General features: G+C 44.3%; 1 protein-coding gene across 1 annotated transcript; it reads right to left on the minus strand.

Moving 5' to 3' along the window:
• Positions 1–1172: 1172 nt before the first annotated feature.
• Positions 1173–3418, minus strand: RIPPLY2 (ripply transcriptional repressor 2; the record flags this gene model as incomplete). The annotated part of the gene is made up of 2 exons (XM_010222403.2): positions 1173–1477; positions 3258–3418. Coding segments are annotated over 2 exons (333 nt in total), but the record flags the coding sequence as incomplete, so codon positions are not given.
• Between the last annotated feature and the right edge of the window lie 19217 nt (positions 3419–22635).

Genomic DNA, 22635 nt, shown 5'->3' on the forward strand with positions numbered 1-22635 from the left:
AAGGGGCAAAGGCCCCGGCCAAGGAGAGGAGCCTGCAGGCCGCGGTGAGGCAGGGAAAGGCACCTGAGGCTCCACCTTGCCGCTGTCCAGGGCGGCTCTCCCACCACCCGCGAGGCCACGGCGCTCCCGGCCGGGCTCCGCCGCCCCCCCCGCGTCCCCCCGCTCCCTACCTTGGCGCGGCCGCCCCCGGGCGCGCCCGCCGCGCGCTGCTGGGAGCGCGGCGCGGGGAAGCTCGGCGCCCGCAGCATGGCGCCCGCAGCATGGCGCCGCGGCCTGCGCGCGCCGCGCACTGCGCACGCGCCGCGGCGGGGCCGGGTGCGCGCAGCGCCCCGCGCGGCCTCGCGCCGTTAGGCGCCCCGCGGCCTCGCGCCCCCCGCGGCCTCGCGCCGTTGCGCACCTCGCCGCGCGCCCCCTGCGCCGTTATGTGTGTGCACGGCCAGGCGCGTTACGGCCTGCACCTCGTGCAGATCGCGCGATACAGAATTATCCCTGCTGTATGCTTATATACGGTATACCTGTATATTAACTATAGCAATCTGTAACACGTTTAATCTATAGTAATATCTGTTATATACGGAAATACAGCACATGCTGTAATGTGTAAATACGCTGCTTGCTCTTTGGTAATGTGGTTATAATGTGGTGGGGTGTGTGTGGGGGGCAATCCTCTGGGGCAGCTGCTGCCCCCCACAGCAGGGCCAGGCCAGGGCAGCTGGGGGTAGATGCACATCCGCTATAGGGGACAGCGGCGGCTGCGTTAAGTTTAGGGTGTCTGTCCTTGCAGGGGCTTTGGCCTGGGTGGCTATTAGTGTATTAGCTCCTGCTTTGTATTACCAACATAGTCTATACTTGGCTTTGAGCAGTAACTTCCCATCACACACCAAATAAATAATGACTTCCCATGCATTTACATTCAACAATACAGCTCACGCACAGGAGAGAGCCAAGGCAAGCCTTTTCTTCAGTCACAAGCAAGGCCTGTTAAAATCAAAATGCCCTGTTTTTTAAGAAAATCTGCACCTGAATTTGCTCCTAGAATTGATGCCCAAGCTTATGGCCTACAAAACAGGGCCTAGAACTCAAATATGGTCTTTTCTTGGAGTAAAGAAATAACCAACTCCCTCCCTGCCTAGAAATAAGGCAGGACCAAAACAAAATAAAAGGTTCATATAAAATTACAAAACATTTCAGTTTTATTAAGAATAACTTACATACAAATAAATTATCTTTAAAAATACTATAATACACTTTTTATATTATGTTTAAATTAAAATAGCTTGAAAGTAGCCTTGGCCTTTCTTGCAGTCAGCAATCTGATTCCATTCTTGAATCTTGCTCTAGTTCCTCCTCATCATCATCCTCTTCACTATCCGAGTCTTCATAAAAGGAAATTGTAGCTTGAACAGGGAAGTTTTTCAGAAGTGCTTCAGCTTCCTGATATAGGTAATCATAACACCTTGATTTGGGCCAAAATAGCCTGAAACAGGTATACAAGAAGTTTGTTAGTTATTACATATTCTACTTGGAGGCCAACAGATGAGAAGCAGTGCAGTTCTGTTTATCTAGTGTTTATCTAAATACATCTAGTTTATATTCCCACATGAGTTCTCTCCTCACATTCTCAGTCATCACTAGTCTACTTTCATACAAAAATATTCTCTGGATTCTGTTACCATGTGAAAGGAGAGAAATGCATGTAAAGCCCAAACTTCCTAGAGAAACTACTGTAAAGCCCGAGATCCACAGCACTTCTGAAAGATATTCACTGGTACCTCAATAGGATCCCTGTGACCTGTTCCAATTACTATGACCACGTAGGAACACCTGCTGGGAAGGTGTTGAACACAATCCTTGAGGTTTTTTTTTTTTTTTTTTTTAATTAGTGCTTTTGTTATTGAGGGCCAGATCCTGGCTCTGGTTTACAGTGGTCTAGGGCAAGACTCAAAGTGGAAAGGAAAGACAGTGTGTTAAGTTTGATGTTAAGAAGATCAGACCTTGATATTTCCAAGTCCTGTCTTACCAAGAAGAATCATCTGCTTCACTTCTTAAGGATGCTCCATAGCTTTAGATTTCAGAGCAATTTCTATGTTTTACCCAGAAATTAACTCACAACTTTCTGATAATATCACTGTTCAGCAAGGACAGCCAGCTAGCAAGATTATGTCACCCAACTAATATAATCTGTATTTCCTGTTTCTTCTCAGCTAGCAGCCTCCTTTGCTTACACCTTGAAAGTAGCTGTCAGAAAGAAACACCACAGAAACCTCCAGAGATTAGAAACGAGCAGCTGGGGACAAAAGCAATTACATAGAGAGTACTCATAGTAGAAATGATGCATCAAGCTAGAGACTGGAAGGTTTTCTAGCACGGATGCTCTCCCCGGTGCCGTCACAGGACTGCCTCCTTGGCAGTGCGCAGCAGCCCACGCTGCCTCCGGGAGACGTCCCTGTCTGCAGTGCTCCCTGCGCGGTTACCCGCACCCCTCGGCGCACGGGAAGACTCCGGGAAGCCGGTGCAATCGCGTAAGAGATGCCTCGGCACGTACAGGATGGGAGCCTGGGTCTTGGGGAGAGCTGCATCTTATCTGAAATAGCCACCCGTGTAGCTGGCTCAGCCAACCCACAACCAGCTGCCGGCACCGGCTGAGCAGGTTCCCAGGGGATACGACCGTCCTCATTCTCTCAAGGTTCTCATCAGAAGTGACAGTTTAGTTCTGCCGAGTCCCACGCTGCCAATGAGCTCCGCTTGCAAGATGACTTTGGTTTGTGCATGGAGACACTACCACCCTCATCATTAGAGCTGCAAGTGCACAGGTACTTCCCTCGGCAATGCCCTCTCCTGCAGCTGCCTCCTCCCTCCCAGCGCAGGGAAGCAGCTCCACGACGGGGCACCAGGAGCTTCACCCTGACACAGCCCATGAGCTCATCCAGTTCCTCAATATCCCTCCTCCTCCTCGAGTTTCTTTCCCCAGCCTCACCCCCGCCAAGGGGGAAGGAGCAGCAAGGTGCTTCAGCCACACACAGAAAATAAGTAAATAAGTAAATAAACAATCCATCCTATATCGCAGAAGAACCAGAGCATCTTAAAGATCAGGAAAACCAGGGAGTGCTGGAACTCGTTTGCCTAAGGCCCTAGGGAATCTGGATGCCCCATGTCCCTCTGAAGGTACTTAAATAGCTACATAAACATTTGAGGGGGAAAAAATAAAAACAAATAAAAATAAATAAAAATAAAAAGCTGTTCTTCCCCGCCCTTACCTGACGGGGTGCGCGTACTGCGCCAGCTTCCGCGGCGCGCACGGAGCCCGCGGCGGCGGCCGGGCGGCGGCGCCGCCGTGCGCGGCCGCCCAGGGCCTCCAGAAGGGCGAGGAGCCGCGGGCCGAGGGCCGGGCCGAGGACAGGGCCGAGGACCGGGCCGGCGCCGCGGCAGGAGCCGGCGGGAGGGCAAGGGACGAGCGCCCGTGCGCGGGCAGCGCCGCCGAGGGCGGGCAGCAGCAGCGGCGGCGCCTGCGGCCGCGCTCCATGCCCCGCCGCCCCGCGCGGAGCCTCGGCCAGGGGAGCTGCTGCCGCCGCTCGCCCGGGCCCCGGGGCTTTTATAGCCCGCGGGCGGCGAGCGCGGCGGAGCCCACCTCCCTCCCGCGGCTCATTTGCCAGCGCGGTAAACGGAATAAATAAATAAATAAGTAAATGGGTGAAGGCTCCGCGCGAAGGCGCCGCTGTGTAAACGCGGAGCGCGGGCGCGTGCGAGCCCCAAATGGCCCGGGCCGCGGCGGGGGGGGCCGCTTGGCGGCTCGGTGCTAATGGCGGCGGGGCGGACACATGGCCCCGGCGGGGGGCAGCGCGGCGGGGACGGGGCGCTGCCCGTTTGCGCCAGCACCGACAAGCGCGGCCCGTTTGCGCGGGCGTCGCGCGTGATTCCTCTGCCCCCCGGCCCGCGGCGGCCGGGCGCCCCGCGGCGGGGAAATACCCCCGCACACAACGTTATTTTGTGTTTCGGATGGAAACGGAGCGTTTTCCAGGCACCCCCCGCCGGGTTCGTCCTCCCACGGCAGCGGGGCTGGAGAGGGGACGTGGCGTGGGGGCAACGCCGAGTCCGTGACACGGCCGAGGGTCTCGCCCTGGGTGCTGCGGAGGTGATGAGGTGGTGCCTGTGGCGGCCGTTTCCTCAGGTGTCACCTCCCAGTACACTCCGTGATATTTTTGTTTTCATGTGATCTTGCTAATTTAATGATAATTTGGTAATGTCTTGGTAACTTATTCCACCACCAGCATCAGATGTTGTTCCCTTGTGCGCATGGCTTGGGCCAAACTCAAGCCATTTCCCCAGTTGCCAGTATTTAGAGAGCTTGTGAAAGTTTATTTTTATTTCTCATTTCTTAGCTTTTTTTTTTTTTTTTTTTTTTTTTTTTTGAGGTTGCGATCTCTCGTGTGTCCAGAGAAGAGCAGAAACTGAGGTAGAGATCATGTAAAGGAACTAATAAATCCTTATCACAGCCCTGGGGAAGCCAGGAAGGATAGCAGGCTCAGGGTGGTCTAGATTGGGAAGTCACATTGCCAACGCAATTAATTTCCTGGCCCACTAAAGAGCCGTGACTCACTCCAAGGCCGTGTCCTTGTACCCTCTGGTACAGTTTTTGGCCTGCTTGAACTTAGTGCCTGCCTTAGCGCTGCAGGTAGCTGGTTCCTTGTGCCTTCTCCACAGTATCTTCAGCAAAATCCAGTTCCCTAAGCGGAGAGCAGCACTGGCAGTGCTGCTTGTGAAAAACGGCACATATTAGAAGTTGTGTGGGAACATAATAAACTTGATTAAATATGCCAGGATCATGTCAAGAACAGATGGAGACTGAATTGCCTTTCTGAAGAAAAACAACCTCTTACTATAAAAGAGGAGTAAAGAAGAGTAGATGGAAAAGTCTATTTTCTAAAAGAAAAAAAATAGCTAATATGTAATGATATATAAAGTTGTCTGCATTTTTTTTCTTGCCTATGGAATAGAGTCAGATTAATTAAAATCGGAGTGAGCAAAAAGGCTCAGACTCCTGGTAAATGCTCATCTTACAGATGAAGGGAAATAGAGAATAGGAAATGGAGAAATAACTTGCACGATAAGACGAGCTTGATCATAAGCAGATACTATCAATTTTTCTTCTATTTCCAAATGGTTAATGTGAAACATTGTCTAGGGAGTTAAACTGTAAAATAAGTGTTTAAAAATGATACCGATTCTTCTTTTGCCTAAACGAGGTGAGAGCAGTAACTTCCGCAGTTGGCATTTCTTTTTCAAAAAATATAACAGACTGTACACGAAATATAAAGGCTAAGTTGGTTGTCTAACAAAAATCAGAAATGTCATCCATCATATTAGCACATTTCAGCACCACGGCAACATTGTTTGTTTTATAAGGCACAAAAGCGAGTTTTATCATCTACAGTAAGAGCGGCAAGGGAAGAAATTACCAAGGATTGTCTTTGGCCAGGGAATTGTTTTAGAATTCTTCTTGGTACCTGCCCCAAATGAGAAAATGTCCTAAGAAGAGTGTGTGACTGACCCCCCCTTAGAAAACAAACTGAAGCAGAGGTGTTGAAAGGATAAGGAGAAAATAATGACTAACAGCTGTTATTCCTCTGCATATTTTCACACTAAATGACTCCTCTTGGCCTTGTAGATTAGTAATGTAGTCCTATTCATTGAGAGAAATACCTATATCTGTATTTGCAGTGATACTTTATTGTCATTGATGCCACGGAAATAAAGAGAATCTAACATTTTGCCATAATCCAAGTGACCTTGTTATATAGACTGGTCACGCTGGATTGATAGAGCACTGTTAACAATCTTTTTCTTTTTTTTTGGAAAATAGTAGTGGAAAGCACAGTTTTGAATTCAACAGAAAGTCTGGTAGCGACAAACCCTTATTATTTTTATCTTAATATTTTAAAGTTACCTTATGCAACAAAAAAATGTCTAGGCATTCTATCAAATTTCAGCTGCTTGAAAGTTTCTCTCAGGATTAATGTAGATTTATTTATTTTCACTTGACTCTTTCCAAGCAGGCCATACATGAAAACCTACAGGGTTCAATTCTGCTTAGCCACGCTTCAGTGTTTGTAGGGACTGTTGTATAATCACAACAGAGCTATTTCCAATGCAGTGCAAATAATTCTTGCACAATCACTGGAATTACAGCAGTATAGTCAAAAGCGCAATTTAGTTTTCTTAGAATGTATATCAAGTAGGATTTATCCATAGGAAAATTAAATCACTTGATTTGGTAGGGATTGATTAAAAGTGCTTTTGAGGCTTTCTACAGCATGACATCTTGAAATGTAATGCACTGTTAATAGGATACACAGGAGAGCAAACACAGAGGTCTGTGCAGAGCCGACTGTGCTACTATAAACAAAGAAGATGTTCACAAATGGCTTAGAGCTAAATTTGACAAGACAGTGCTAATCACACTTAGACATGGGAATATCTGGACAGAGAACACTCAGCTGGCTTCATATTAGCCTCTTTGAAGGCAGCGATAACTCTTACTCATTAGTAGAATGTGGTGCATCATATAAAATTATTGGATGAGTTCATGTATGGAAAAAATGGGCTTGATCTTTAATATTTGTGTTTTACTTTAGTGGAGCAAGCAGGGTTAGATACTCTGGAAAAGCTCCTCTGCTCACTGAGGCTGCACTGAGGAAACTGCTTAACAGAAAAAAAAAAACAGTCTTGACTGTTTTATAGTCTAGCTTCATCTTGATACTGATTTTGATAAAATTTTAGGACCAGGTTTGAAAATGATATGCCTAGTATTTGCACACAGATGTTTACTGTGTAGGCATATGACATTTATTTACATGCATGGCTTCTTAGCTGATAAACTGGTCATTTTTTTGCAAGTAAATGTAAAGTTTGCACATCCATGTGGAATTTGGGTGCATAGATTAGGTAGATAAAAATCTATGCGCAAATATAAGTACTTTACTGGAAAACTTGCAATAGACTCTAAGATATGAGGCTTCAAATGTTTTTATTTATTGATTTATTTGTGATATGGCATATATGCTGTGTTTTTTTGTTAGAATTTTAAAGTAAAACATCAGTTTCTAGCAAACAAATAACAGCACAGATGGTTTTAGCAGCCTCTCTATCCTTATCGTAGTTTGGTTGTAAATGTCACTAATGATCCTGAAATCAGACATGGTTCAACAGTTCTGTAAAGTGAAATCTTTTTTTTAATCAGATCAAATTAGGCCCTAAAAAATAAAATAAGCCCATTTTTCTTCTGAAAAAAAAAAGAAGAAGAAGAAGAAAAGACCTTACTGGACAGATAAGTCTATTCTCATTACCAGTGGCTTTAAAACTGGAGCTTGGCTAATGAAAACCGTGTTTGTCCTATTACTGTTGCCACATTTTTTTTCCCTTCCTGTTCATGTATAAATTCTGCCTAGTGTTCCCTAAGGGCAGATATGTTTGGAGCCCTAGAGCCAATCAATGGAAATGCTCCTAGGGCACGTGAACACCCGTCCCTCTTCCTCCCCATCTCTCTGGATTTTGGCTAAGGTGCAGTATCGTTAGATGGCTGTATAGCCTCTTCCTGCTATATGAAGGACTGCAGGAACACTGGAAGGAAAATACCGTGAGAAAGAGGAATACTCCTCTAGATGTCTCCCTGTGGTGTTGGGAGCCCAGCTCCTTGTGAGCTGGGAAGGCCGTCACGGAGGATTAGCAGATTCGGTAGGGAATGGCCTCACCAGCAGCACAGCGCTGGCAAAGCCCCAAGGTCCAGTCTGTCTTTGAGACTGAAAATGCCCAAATTGTGATGGTTTGTCCCATCCCTGATGCTGTTTTAAACCTAGCAGTCATGTGAGATATGAGCGGTCGCTGGTATCTCCTGAGGAATAAGAAATCCATGCGTGTGCTTCCATGTGTGGCACTGGCGGCCCCAGTGCGTACATGTGGCAAGGTGTGACCCCGCACGGCACGTTGGGTCTCCTCATTTCCCTCCTCTTTTGCTCCACTCCCAGGCCCACGCTGGCAAATGGTAAAGGATAACATACCCATATGGGAAAGCAACACATTAAGGGGCTAAGAATGTGTAACGGGATCAGCCACTGGCTACAGCGACCTTCTAAAAAACGAGTATCATTTGCTGTTGAGTTATGGGGACTTTAAATTCCACGCAGATAAGAAAGAGAGACGTGGGCGCTGAACTCCAAGCTCGTCGCTCCCTTTGGTAGAGTGGGAGCCGCGATGCGCGTTGGTGCCGGGCGCCGCAGGAGCGGCCGGCTCGCGCCGCAGCACCGTGGCGCGGGGCTTGCCGTGCTGCACGGGGGCATTGGCACCGTTTGCCCTCTCGCCGCTTAGGGGAAGCGAGAGGCAGCCAAATGAAACGAACTCGCTCTAGCCCAACAGCTATTGACAGGAGAGATGATGAAATTGGATAAGCATTGGAATGTCCTCATCTGACTCCTTTGGTAATACAGTCTTCAGCAGTGTCATCGCTCAAGTGTTCCCATTCAGTTAAGCCTTTCTCTGGGTTTACTGCTTCCCTGGCTGCAAAGAGAGCCATGGAAACAGAGTGGCTGTTTTGCAATTTCCCCTGTATCTCTGAGGCACGTTGACAGCATGCACCCTTAAAGAGGATGCATGTCACTAACCTTGTGAGTTATTTGTATACATCACATCATGCAGCATTTAATCTCTGGCAGGAGAGAATTAACTGCAAGAAACAGCGATGCCTGGGCCATACCTCTGACGAGCAAGCACCTGAGAAAAGCAATGTGAATCCTAAAGATAGCAGCGCTGGCTCTGGAAAGTACACACAGTGTCCTGTGCTGTACTGTAAGGATGACAGAGCTTTTACAGAGGCGCTCGGAGACAAGTCCTGACAGAGACCCTCAGCCCTTCCTGCTCCTTCTTGTTTCTTCTCACAGAGAAGGGGGAGCTTCTGATGACCAGTGTCTTGAGGCTGCAAACTCCATCGTGGTAGGATCCTAATACTTCCTAGCTGCACGCTCACACCCTGGGAATCCTGCGTGGTAGCACTGAGCACAAGGAATACAACTTTCATTGTAGGCTGCCTGTCCTAATCAAGACGCACATGAATGGCAGAAGTACCTAAGGTAAATATTGCTACCACCTATTTTTAGGACTGCCTGTCAGTTCCCTTAAAAATCACCTTTTCATTTGCTTATTTGCTTCCCAAATTTTATCTGGACTATTTTTTTTCCATGCTAGGCTTATGAAAACTTTATTTGCAGGAAAACTACAGTCAAAATAAGACAGCTTAAATCATTCAGGCGTTTATGAGAATGAGGAAGAAACAGCAGAAACATTGTTTTGCAACAAGAAAAAAATCTAGTGTCTTGGATGGGGGGAAAGACTTAAGCATCCCAGTAGCCACGTGTGCTTTTGGGCCATGAAGTCTGCCATTGCACCAAGTATTTGCCTTTTCCTCTGTGTCTGAAAATCCACTCTGATGTGACCAACTTCCAGGGGAAGACTCACTCACTAAAAAGACTTTTTAGAATTTAATATATATAAGTATATAGTTTAGTATATAGTATAGTTAATATATAGTTAACATATAATTATAGTTATATATAACTATATATAACTAAAATATCTGTGCATTTGAGGGAGGAAGGAAGAGATGTGTCACCCAAATCTAGCCTGGTAACTTCAGCTGGCTTTAGAGTAATGAGAAAAAAATCTAGGAAAACATATCTAGGTTGCTTAAAATGTATAGGACAGGCAAGATGGCCAGCCTTGGGCACAGTTTATGTCCCTCTACTGAGGAATGACTAGTTCAGCTTTAAAACGACTGTCTTCTAGATAACTGTCTCCAGGTAGGTAAGCTCAATCCCATATATCCCACGTATGTTTCTCTATTTTTGTGTGCCTGGTATATGAGCAGGCAGCCTGATGCATAACACTGTTGGAGTTCATCCCCTCCAGGTTTTGTGAGGGAAGGTTCCCTGTTGAGCTTCTGCACCTCGACATCCAGGACACCCTGCTGCCTGCAGCCTCAGGTCAGTGCGTATCCTGCCCCGCTGGATAGTGCAAGGTGATGGAGAAATGGGATTGTCGGTATCTCAGATTGGCCAGGCAAGTTTAATGGGCCTCCTTGACGTTAAGTGTGTAACCCAGGATTGCTAAAGACTCCAGGAATTGTGGTCACTAATTCATGGAGCTGCTCCTGTTCCCAGCGTCACAGGAAACTTTAAGGGAAATCCCTCAGAGCAGCATTTTGAAACGGGGGTTGCAACTCTTTGCTCTGCAGGAAAAAAAGTCTGAGCGTGTACAGTGAACAGATTATATATTGAATTATAACTGAATAAATTGTCATCACCTATTCAGGGCAATGAGAGAGGGAAGAGATTTGCGAGAAAGCAGAACATGCTTATGCCACCAGGACTGCCCTAATGCACCTACATGCACAGACTCGGTTTGTGTGGGCACCCATGATTCTGGCATTTTTCTGCCTTTCTAGTGCTTGCTATCGTGGTCTTAATAATGTTGTTTTGACACACGAGTGTTTGTGAGTCAGGCAGATGTGTCTGTGTTTTACTCCATCTGGAGTTTCTGTTTTACTCCATCTGGAGGTTCTCCCTTTTTATTTCCCTGGAATGCTTCTATGTGCGTGCATATATGTGCCAAATTCATATGCAAAATATGAAAATATTCACTATTAAGTATATCAAAATATGTTTTAGAGAAGGTGCTAAACTGCGAGATGCAATGCTTGGTGATGATACTAGTATGTACATTCAGACTGCTACAGGGATAAATGTAAAAGTAGATGATAGCAAATTTTTGCTGATAGTCATAAAATAACCATTAAAAAAAAAAGATGGCTATCATAGAGTATTTAAAGGTGCATCTTCCATGTTTCTGCCATCTTCCTCTGCTCAACATTATATTGATTTCTTTTTTTCTCTTAACTGTGGCTGCAGTGTGATTACCACATAACAAACACTTATACTTTCTAACATCCAAAGCACAAAATATACATTCAAAATCATTAAGATTTCAAATAGCTATAAATTTTCTCATATCATCCTTTCATTTTTCTCCTGTCAGATTTCTCTCATTAGTACACTTTAAGAATTTCACAGATCCTACTTTCCAAGCTACTGATGCAGCTTTAGAACAGAAGTCTACCAATAATTATCATTTTGTTAGTCAGCCAAGTATCTCTCTGGCCTCCGGGCACTACTGCAGCATAAGTATAAAAAAAAAAAAAAGAAAATTTTCCACCACATTTATCTCCTGTCTTCTTAAGCTACTATTTTATTCAAAATAAAATATCATTCATATCATTCATATCATATTAAAGTTCATATCATATTAAGTTTTTTTTTTTAATTGAAATGCTTTAGGGCTATATTAAATATACTATATTATTGCCATTTAGTTTTTCTTATCTCCAGAGAGACATACCATAAAATATACACAAATATTCACATTTCTGCATACATACAAATGTGTACAGATATATTTTCATACGTATATATATATATACACACACACACAAAATATGAATTAATTTCCCTTTCAGCTGAATAAGTATGACCTATCTGGAAGCTACCACATAATAAATACAAACCTTGCCAGATATATCTTTCTAAATATGTCAGTTCCTGACAAGTGCATATTTTTCAAAACGGTGCTGCTATTAAGAGAACATATGAAACCCAAGGAGTTTTCAGGGCGTTTTCCAGCTGCAATGCAGTTTTCCTCCGTAGCTTGGCACTGCAAGAGATCACTCATCGTGCAGGACACAAGCATTCGGCAAATCTTCCGGAGTGTAATATTGCTGAAAATGCAGTATTTTTCAGCAGCTATTTGGCTGAAATGCGAGTTTGAAGTGCATTTCACGGAGCCAGGCCGCGGAGGGCACGCGCGGGCACTGCCAGGCCACGCTTGTGCAGGCACTGAGCAGCTCTCAGCTAAAGAGACTTGTCTTACATATATTCCTAAGGACCTCTCTGAACCACAGGCTCTCTTTGGATTTTGACCTACATTAGTAACGGTCGAGAGCTGGGGTTATGTAATAGCTGCAGGGGAGGTGGAGGCTTCATTTTCTGTTAAAACAGAAAACAAAACAAAACAAAACAAAACTCCCTCATTCTGGATGGCATCAAGGTGGCACTGTGGAAGGGATCCGCAGCCTCCGAAGGAAGCAGCTTTTCAAAGCCCCCGTGGCCTCCCTCGTTAACCTGCTCGCAGTGATTTTACACCCAAAGGGCTGGGGAGTCCCCTCAGCTTGCCTTGGCCCTGGCCAACGTGGTGCCCTTAGTGGGACCTTGGTTTTGTGCTGGTGCTTGTGCTGGTTTCTCCCGCGCCGCAGGGTTTTTGAAGCAGGGCTAATGGAGCCTTTGGGAAGAGGAAGGTCCTCATTTTCCTTCCCTTCCCACTACAGCCACCACTCGCTCTCGTTGCTCTCTCTCCGTGGTAGAAAAGCAGGTCTGAGGCAGACTCTCTGGCAGAGAAAAGATGTTCTGGTGCTATAATTATGATCAACATTTATTTGTAAAATACTCCAGGGTTTCTAAATGCATCGTGCATAGAGGCAGCTCTGCAGAGAGCTTTTACTTCCCTTCTCCCAGTCATCACACCGTAAATACTAATACCCACAGGAGAATTTCCTTTCTTTCCCCTTCTCCTTCCCATTCCCCTTTTCTCTTCCCCATCCACATCCCCTTTGCCTTTCCTTTTTGCCTTCACATTTCCCTTTCCCCTTTCCTTTCTTATTTCCCTTTCCCTGCTCCTTCCCCTTCCTTTTCCCCCTTCCCTTGCTTTGCTATTTTCCACGATAATTTTCAGCCAGCAAGTGATGGACAAAACCTTCCTTCTAACTCCACCTGCACAAGCCATAGCAAGGAGGTCTGTGGTGAGCTGGTCGGATTCACCATGTATTTCTGTTCCGCTGAATTTGACTTTTATGGTTATGTTTCCAGTGGAGACATTAGACGCCTTCCTATTTATCAGCTAGGATTTGTTTTTGTAGAATATACCCAGCATCATTTGAGAACCATTGTTTTGCTAAACCAGCTTTCCAGAAAGCAAAATAAAGTCACATGCAGAATTTATGCAAACCGCATCTTTAAATATGAAGTGGGAGCAGTCTGCTAGCACTCAGGATTCAAAAAGGCCTTAGGAGAGTTTTTAAATTGAGGACTGAGGAAAAGATGACAGGTGCAGAAGAGCATGTGAGTTGGAGTGACTCATTATCTAAAGAGTAAAACCCCAAACGCTCCGCATGCCTGAGAGAGATAAGAAAATCTAGACAGGAAACCATGGAGGTCAGACTAAGCATTCCAAATAAAATGGCACATATATAAATGGATTACATCGAGATTCAATAGGAAAGTGGTCTCTGTAAATGCTATGAGTCTAAGAACCGAGATGAGTGAACTGGAACCTTTAATTTTAAATGTTGTTAATAACAAGCATCCAGGAAACTCAGTAGGAGACAATCAGTCAGATATTATAATACCAGCATATAACTGATATTTAAGTACTCAAGATTTTACCATTAGGGAATGAAAAAGCTATGTTTCAAGCTAATTAAAAGCATGAAAATATGCCATAAAATCAATAGGGTTGAAATTCCCTAGCTGAGGAGGGGTGATAGCTGAAAGCTGGGTGTCCAGTGCTCAGAGGCCGCCCTCAGAGGACCGGCACAGGGAGGAGACTCCATTTCATCCCAAACAGGGCTCCAGGCATGGGAAGGGAGCCACCCTTTGCAGTCCCCATCCCTCTCTGCTCACTCTACCTGGCAAGCGCCCACAAAATGCTCACCACCAAAATGGTAAAAGTTGAGCGAGATAAATCCAGGGTGGCCAGGACCGCACTGCTAGTGACTCGGCCACGTGGTGACGATGGCGTCAAAACAGCCACGGATTGAGCTAAGGAGCCTTGAAAGGGTTGGAGATGCTGGAAAAGTGGGAGACTTCATCTGTCTGCAGGGGACTTGGCTACCTTCATGGTGCAATGTTATACGGAGGTGATGGTTTTCAATTCCGCGAGTTGCTTCTTCTCAGCTCACCTGGTCAGATAACCCACAAGAAGAAAAACCACCCTAGACTTCATCGTGAGCTGCCTGCAGGGCCTATTTCTACGTGTAGTTATTGAGCGAAACTGCTGCACGTGGCTATTGAGTGAAATTTTGCTCTGCCCTTCTCAAAGAAAGGATTCAGTGTAACCAGGGAAAAGGTACAAAAAGGCAATACGCAGGCTCAGATACTTTAAACAGGGTCTACACACGGGGAGTAAACAGGATAGGAAAGTTCATTTTGGAAAAAATAAAAGGTGGCTTAAGAGGTTTTATTGACCATGAAAGATACAGAGATAGTAAACAATTAATTCTTATGATCTGAGATCTAGAAGCACCATGTAAAGTCGCCACACAGACAGAAAAGTTGCTTTCTCATACAATATATAACTAAAGTGTGAAACTCATTGCTACAGGGCACTGTACGGACCCTGTAGCTTCAAAAAGAATGAATTGGACCTAGTTTTGAAAGACAGATACATGGGAGACAGCTACATCAGGAAGCATGATTTGGATACGTTCTTTGGCTTGGGAAGGCGGGGAAGGATCCATATTTGCCCCACTTCTGCAACCCTTTCTCTCAGCACCCAACATCAGAGACTTAAGTGCTGGCTGAGATGGGCATCTTGCCTAGCCTGAGCCAGCTGCTCCTAACTCCTAACTGAAATGAAGTCATGTAAAGATGGGCAGAGAAGTAGATTATTATTTTTTCCAATTCTACTCATTGGGTAATAACCTTTGGTTATTGTAAACTGGGCTGGATTCCAAGTGATAATTTCAAAATGAACAGCTCCAACTAAGTTATTATATCCCCATGGCTTTCATTTGTAAATGAAAAATAAAAATGAATACCAAGTATTTCCTAGCTGCTGGAAGGAGAACCACCCCCATCTCTGATTATTTCAGTGAAAGGAGGCATTTTTAACTAATATGAAATATATCCCCTTCAGTGCAGAATTATTATTTCCACTTTCATACTCTTCTGTTAGAGTGAGAATTGGCTAAGGAAAAAAAGGGAGGAAGTGACAGATTGTTATTTTCAGACCAGTGCTTCCACTCTTTGCAGTTGGTTACTTCTAGAAAGCACAGAAAATGGTGTTGTGCTTATCTGCCTTTTTCGGGTGGCTCAGGACACTTCTGTGATTGTCTTGAGACCCTGTGGGCTGGGGATGATAAACTTAATTAAGCTCCTTAAGCAACCACGTTCTGACTCAGTAAATGTTAACACTTTCCCCTACGCCTGAGCAAACAGAAAGATCTGGTCTCGGCTTGGGAATAGTTCAGAGTGTTAATGCAAACAACACAATTTAAGAGATTTTTGCAAATGGTCCCGAAAGGTTTTCTAACAAGGCAGTGCTAATCACACTTCTCACTTAGGAAGATAACTTTGCTCTGTTATTCTGTATATTCTGTATGTTGTGGAATCTTTTGGTGTATACATGAAATTATTTGGAGGGGCCGGGGATAAGAGGAGGGATATCTGTGCAGAGAAGATTCTAAATAGTCCTCCTCTACCAAAAGCCGTGCAAACAACTGAAAATTAAATCTGCAGAATATTCCCCAGGAACATGGAGTTGATTTTTTAAAGATTCTTACAGCCCTGCATAACTGTATTCTTATGACTGGAGCTAGTTTCATCCAGGTTTGTAGCTGGTAAATCTACATATTATAGAAATATCTAAAGAACACATGTGCACTGCCATGCACAGGGTCTGTATAACTGATCACGATGGGTCAACATCTGCATGCCAGCATTTCCCAGTGTTTCAAATGGCCCTACTGTTTCAAATCGGCACAGTGATTTCATCTCCGGGTCAAACAAATTACTTGTATCCTCTCCTGCAGCAGAGCCTTCTCCCCATCTGAAGGGCTATATGAAATTCTACTCCTCACAATTCACTTTTTGGGGTTTTTTTAAGTCCTTGCAGGCAGGTGGGAGACAGAGGACTTGGTATGGTCCACACTGGTGGTGCAGAAGTGGTGTCTGCCTGTGGGTGCTCAGAGTGCCAAGGCTTCCCAGGGAAGGACAGGTCTGCAATGCTTCCCATGTAATTTTAATGTGGAATTTCTCCCTTTAGTCAGTTCACTGGCAAGAGAGAAAGAGGCGAGAAATGGTGGTGATTTCCAGTCCCTCTTAAAAAAAATACAACTGTGTGCCCTACAGCAGAGGGAGATATAAATTGTAAAACCCATTCCGCTAAGCGTTCACCTGCACCACTATAATTCATTCAGTGCAGGAGTCTCTTGAGTAAACACTATGAATTTTGGCAGACCATATGGCCAACTTAAGAAAGACACAGCTAAATCTCTGTAATGAGACCAAGCATTGAAGTGAGATTTCATTTCATTTTTGAACTCAGCAGTGAAAGACTATACTAAAATGAAGAAAAAAATCTTTTTATTTCTTATATTTTTTGATTATGGTACAGAATGATAAAGCTGAAGGAATTTTTAACATGTCCGTTTTTTTTTTGTAAATGTCACCCAAAGCATCTGCAGCTATTTGCATGGGAAAACACTAAGCCTAAGCCTGGTCACTTGTCTCAATACTCTTTATTATTTTTATTCCATTCAGACTGAATGCAGAAGAACAGATTGAGCTACACATTGTCTGTGCCTCTCAGTCTGGGCCCACCTGCTAAATGGCAAATGCTGTGTAGCAAAATGTGGAAAAAGGGAAGGGAAGGGGAAGGGGAAGAGAAGGGGAAGGAGAAGGGAAGTGGAAGGAAAGAGGAAGGGAAGCGGAAGGAAAGAGGAAGGGAAGGGAAAGGGAGGGGAAAGGAAAGGAAAGGAAAGGAAAGGAAAGGAAAGGAAAGGAAAGGAAAGGAAAGGAAAGGAAAGGAAAGGAAAGGAAAAAGTTCTTACATACAAAAATATCTTTCTTTTGAAGTACAGGATAGGAATGCCATTGAAATATGTCTTGGACACAAGGCGCAATGGATCTAATTAATATTAATTCTAGTCAACACATCATGTAGTCCTTATCCTTTTACTGACTCCAGATAGCATCTGCCTTACGAATCCAAGGCACAGCACGATGTGCACAGTAATCAGCCCTTTTGGCCTATGCTATTTTCTGTGTCTTGCAGGTTTTACAGGAAGGTGCTGGCTCATGTTGAGGATCACTATTATTTCACTATCTTTGCCTGCAACTGGGTTTTGTTTCCTCTTGTGGATCCTGCTCTCATTCATCACATCCCTTTTGTTCCCTTTTGTTGCCAGGCTGTTGTCTCTGGGAACGGGACCTAAGCACCGTGGGCTCTTTTGTGAGCTAGGCCTCCTTATCCTTATCATCAACATCGCTTCCTTTTACATCTGCACGTCTGACCAGCCTTCCTGAAAGTAAAAATCATGTGACAATTAGAAATGCCGTAGCCGTTACGGACACAGGAACTTCCTCTTTGGAGCCGTGGAGCGGTGTATGCCCAACCAAGCCAAAAAGGCACATGGAAGGAGAACGGAAGGGCCTCGGAGGGCACGAGCGGCCCGGCAGGGAGCAGAGGCCGCCATAGGGAGCAGGACAGGGCTCGGTGTGTGAGGATCTCCCGCCCAAGCCTCCGCCTGCGGCCCACGCACGGATGCTGCCGGCGAGCGTGTCCATGTAAATGACGCTCATGGGCATGGTTATCCCGGGAGCTGGAGAGGTGCGCTCTTCCCAAGCTCCTCATTCACAGACTTGGCAGTTAAAACATATTTTGTGGCTTGAATATATCTGTCTATACCCTATTTGTCTCTGCTTTCAACATGTCCTTATACAAAAGCATTGCCAACGACTTTTTCAGCGTCTTCTAGAAGCTCCCTCATGAGTGTGTCCCCAGGTAGAGGCTCTCAGAGGTGATGTGACCTTATCATCCTGCTTGCACACTTTCCACATGCTCCATTCTGCCTGCCAGATTTCTGAGTTACGGTTTTGAGCAGCATTTCCTTGATGGTATCAGAGTGACCTGACTTTTCTCCAGAGATCAACAAGACAGAGAAGCTGAATGTACTGTATGAGTCTCTTCCCTCATTAGCTCTGCTCTTAGTAGGAGCAGAACTCCTTCACATTTATATTCGCCTTTTTTTTTTTTTTTTTTGCTTTTTCTTTCCTCCCAATAAAACTTGAGAGGCAACTCTCAGCATATTTTGATAATCTCTGCAATTCTCTGAGCAGATCGTACTGTACCTTCGTCCAACACAATGCACAAGGGTAGGCGAGGGAAGTACAGAGTTTGCAGAAAGGATTTTTTGTAAATAAGGAGACTGCCCGTCTATTCCTTGGGCAGCATCTATGAAAGGACTCAATGTGAACAATCTTCTCTTGAGGGAGAACTTCGTACTCTGTCCTTGCCCACCAAGATTTTGTATAATATTCTTTTTAGGCTGCATAACTTCATAGTCTAACATATAAACAAATCGAAGGTACATTCTGTTTTCTGTGTGCATAAAAAAACTTGGTAGGATACTTGCACATCATTATGTTGCACCCAATACTCTGTATATTTTCCCCATAACATCTTTCCTTTCTGATAAAGGTGTCCTATGTCTATAAGAAAAAGATCTGTGGTTATTGATGTTTTAATTGCTTTCTTTCCAATCTTTTAAATGGATCAAGATTACAAGCCAACACTCATGAGCCAAATTTTACTGCCTGTGCTCATATTGATTTAAGAGAGTGGTGGAAGAAAGCAATGTCTGGGATGGAGGGAGGTCAAGGCTTCCTCGTGATGAAATAATATCAAAACCGAAGATATGTCCTGCCAAGACACAAGATATATAAGGCTGTTTCAGAGGATTAGTTTAGTTCGCAGAACATCCCTTCACATTGCCATGAGCTGCACCACTGTGAATTGCAATGAATCGTGCCCTTCTGCACCAAGGATGCTCGTTCCACTGCGGGTCATGCACTCCAGTGGGAGTTTGCACTGTCTTTATGCAGCAAGTGTAAAGTTCAGGACCACGTTTCTCTTAGCAAGCACTAACTATGTGTGCCCCAAGTCTCCTTGCACAAGACCTTTGAACACCCTGGGTCTGCCGAATAAGCTATCAGCAAGTCAGGGATGCTGACAGTTTTTTAAACAACTCTAAAGCAGAAATAGATTAATTTGAGGTGATTTTTTTCTTATACCTAGAACTTAGGTGTATATATATATATATTCTAAATCTTTTCTTTATTTGAAAAGTAGTTGTTTTATTCTTTATTCCATTTCATACCTTACGGCTCACTCTATATCATATAAACTAAGGAAAGGGACTACACAATGCAGTCGTCTGTGCTTCTAAACCAAAATGAGTTTTGCTGTCAGTGAGAACGGCATCATATCATAATTCCCACGAAGGATTGTGATAACAAACAGGATTACAATCTGCAGCTTAGTATAGGAAAGAAAAAGTGGAAGGAAGCAAAGTCTTGAGAAACAAAGATCCTGTTTTCTTTCAGTTAGATTTAACAGCACAAAATAAAGCAATGTGTTGAGAAATTCAATCCGAGGGTCATTGGCAGGCATTTTAGCTACAGGTTTTTGATCATCTCGCACTAGCTTCCAAGTTCTGGTTTGCTGGCTGTGCATGTACAACTGTATGTGTTATATTTCATGGTATGAAGCAGGAAAAACTAGGAATCTCAAAAACAGAAACCACCTGACTGAAATTAAGGTGGAAGAAAAAAAAATGAACATCCTAGATCTGTGATTAAATCTCCTGGTTAGCTTCAGTGGTGACTCTTGGGGTAGTGGAGCCTCCAGGAGAGCAAACAGTGAAGCTGTGTAGTGTGACACATCAGGAGCCATCTTTAGCTCCTCAGTCACGCAGAAAGCCTTGAAACTGCCTCTGCAACCTATTCCAGCGCAGATTTATTTACAGTGGGCGCTTGATTAAAAAGGCTTTTTAAGGACAATGATTCACGCTAGTATGCCCTGAGCTTTAATGCTTATTCCCCCTTTTCCTGTTATAGCAGCTTAGATGTGTTAGAGATGAATAAGTATTTCTCTTTTTTCAATTTAGGATGACCAAATGATTAGTTCAGAACCACAAGTGATGTCTAACTCCAGAGTTATGGTCTCATATCTTTCAAGAAAATCCCTGCCTTTTAAATAAACTGTGCCACATTATAGCTAGAATTCCCATATGGTTATCTCCTGGAGAAGCAACATCAAAAAGATATTTTTCTGCCCATGTTCAGATCTGCTCGCTGAAAGCAACTGCCTTTGATTCCGGCCTTCACTGACCCCTCACAGCATGCCTGGGGATTCCTGTCACTGCCGGCAGCGACGCGGCGCGCACCGAACAGCTCCCATGAATTGTTAAAATGACCTGGTGCCAAAAGCCCGCTGTTGCTTGCCGTCTTCTGTGACTCTGATTGATCACAGTGAGCTTCTGCGTGCTCCACGCTGCCCGCAGAAGGCAGCAAGCGATGGTCTTGAGCATCCCTAGGGAGGCCAGGGAAATACATCTGCCCTTATCAAACTGCTGGGCGTTTTGCTGGATCTTTCCCTCGTTCCATCTGTGCCTCACAGAGGGAAGAGCAGAGCTGCTCTCGCACAACACCAGAAGATTTTCAGATGTCCATAATAAAGGCAGTACTCTCCCAGATGTACACTAGCAGTTTTAATTCACTGTGAATGCATGTACGTCTTGTGTTAACATTTTCTCTGTTGAATCACTGCTCATCTAGGGAACCTGTAATTGTCATATATAAAAAGCAGAGAGATCTAAAATGGCTCAGCTGTGCTATTTAGTTGTTGAAATGCTGTGCATCTTTAACACTTTAATAAAACCCCAACTTGGCTGGAAGACCGGTAAGCTCTCTGGGCCTGTAGCTTGATGCACCTTCTCTGAGGACCTCCTGGTGCTCCTTTAGGATAAAGAATTCACCTTTAATTGTGTATTTATGAGTCTAGCCCTCTTCTGCTGCTCCACAAGATTGCCCAACTTAGGCCAACATTTAATTAACACATAGTTGTATTTCTTAACTATACTGCAGAGACAGCTATTAATTATACAAAATTGGTTCCTGTTTAGTATTTCCCTTTGGCATTATCTAACTTCCTTGAGAATGTGAGATCACTTAATGGGAATGAGACTCTATGTGAATGCTCCATTAAGAAAGAGTTAAGCTCATACAGTTTATGCCTATGCAAGTATGTTATGCTGTCAAGTACTTAAAGTCCAAACCAGCGTAATGCATTATTAAGATACCAAGAGTATCTGAGCATATCCCTTTCTTTTGGCTGGACATGATTTTGTCTACCTGCTTAGTTATCGTGAACTACTTAGTAAATGTACTAAAAGGCTTTTATAAATCCCACAGTCAGCAGAAAAGCTTTTAGGAGTTATTTTAATATTTCAGTTAAGGCAGTTGATGCTTAGGTTTCATGCATACAGTCTTTAGGAACCGAACATGGAAGCCAAGTAGGTAGAGACTGAGTCTTGAAGAAAACTGTTTCATTAGCAGTAATAGTCTGCAGGAACTAGTTCAGAGTGTGTTTATTCACCAATAACAGCAGTGCTGATGCTCTCTGAGGGGAAGGGAAGGCCATTGCAAGCAATAGCTGCACAGCAAGAGCAAGGCTGGCTACACAATTGCTGCTGACCTACACAGCGAATATGCTGCAACCTTGTAAGATTTGCAGGGCTTATGTGTGCCCTGCAGAGCAGAATTAAGTGTTAGGGTGAGAAAACCTCCAGAGCACAGCATGAGCAAAGGCACAGGATATATTTAAGCTGCAGTTAGGCTGCAAACTGGAAAGCTTCTGTTTTTGGAGCTCTTCAAATGCTACCGAAGGAGTCCGGTGACTCATGTTGCATCTGATCAGGATGCAGATCTAAAAACGGAGAATCACAGAGGTGAAAGGGGACTTCTCGAGAGAAAGATAAAGCTGAAATAATTAGCCAAGACTGTGCTGTGTGTGCAAGTGAAAGCGACAGGCGTGAGCAGATGTGTGGTGCAGAAGGTAGCCTTGAAAGTCGCCTGCCACCATCACCGAGAAGGCACCCAGAAGCTTCCGTGTAAAAGTCCCATTTAGATAAAATTCACATGTGAAACTTGGATTTTATCTGCGAAATTCAGAGGTAAAGAAGCAGCACTCTTCTTGTTCTATGTAGGCAAAAAGAGAAAAAAATAAAGCACACCAAAAAGTTTTCTTTACTAACACAGCAGGATGCAAAGCAGTGTCTACTAAATTCAAACCTTTTTGAAGCACAGGCGCAGGGAATTCATACCAAGGAAGTAGGTGAAGAGATCTTGTAACATCTAACATTAATATTTAAATGTATTGAAATAATTCAGTAATTCATTTCAGAAATATTCTTTTGTAATATTAAAAGGAGGGGGGAATATGAAGAGGTTAGCCTGGCAGGTAAAACACTGCAATGGTGTCTATAAAATTGCAGCAGCAAAGAGATAGAGGCTAAAAATACAATTAGTGATAGGTGCCATTGTTTCCTGGAAGACAGATCTGAGCAGATGAAATTCACTGTCTTTGATTCAATTATCTATTATCTATTGCTCACCTTGGGCAATAGTGAAAATGTGTTAACACAGTCTGCTTGGGTTCCTGCACAGCTTTTTATGTAGAGTCATGCGATGCTTAGATTAAAAG

Source organism: Tinamus guttatus, unplaced genomic scaffold (assembly GCF_059628265.1).
Source record: "Tinamus guttatus ecotype Peru unplaced genomic scaffold, ASM5962826v1 Tinamus_guttatus_pri_ptg000085l, whole genome shotgun sequence".
Taxonomy (NCBI): domain Eukaryota; kingdom Metazoa; phylum Chordata; class Aves; order Tinamiformes; family Tinamidae; genus Tinamus; species Tinamus guttatus.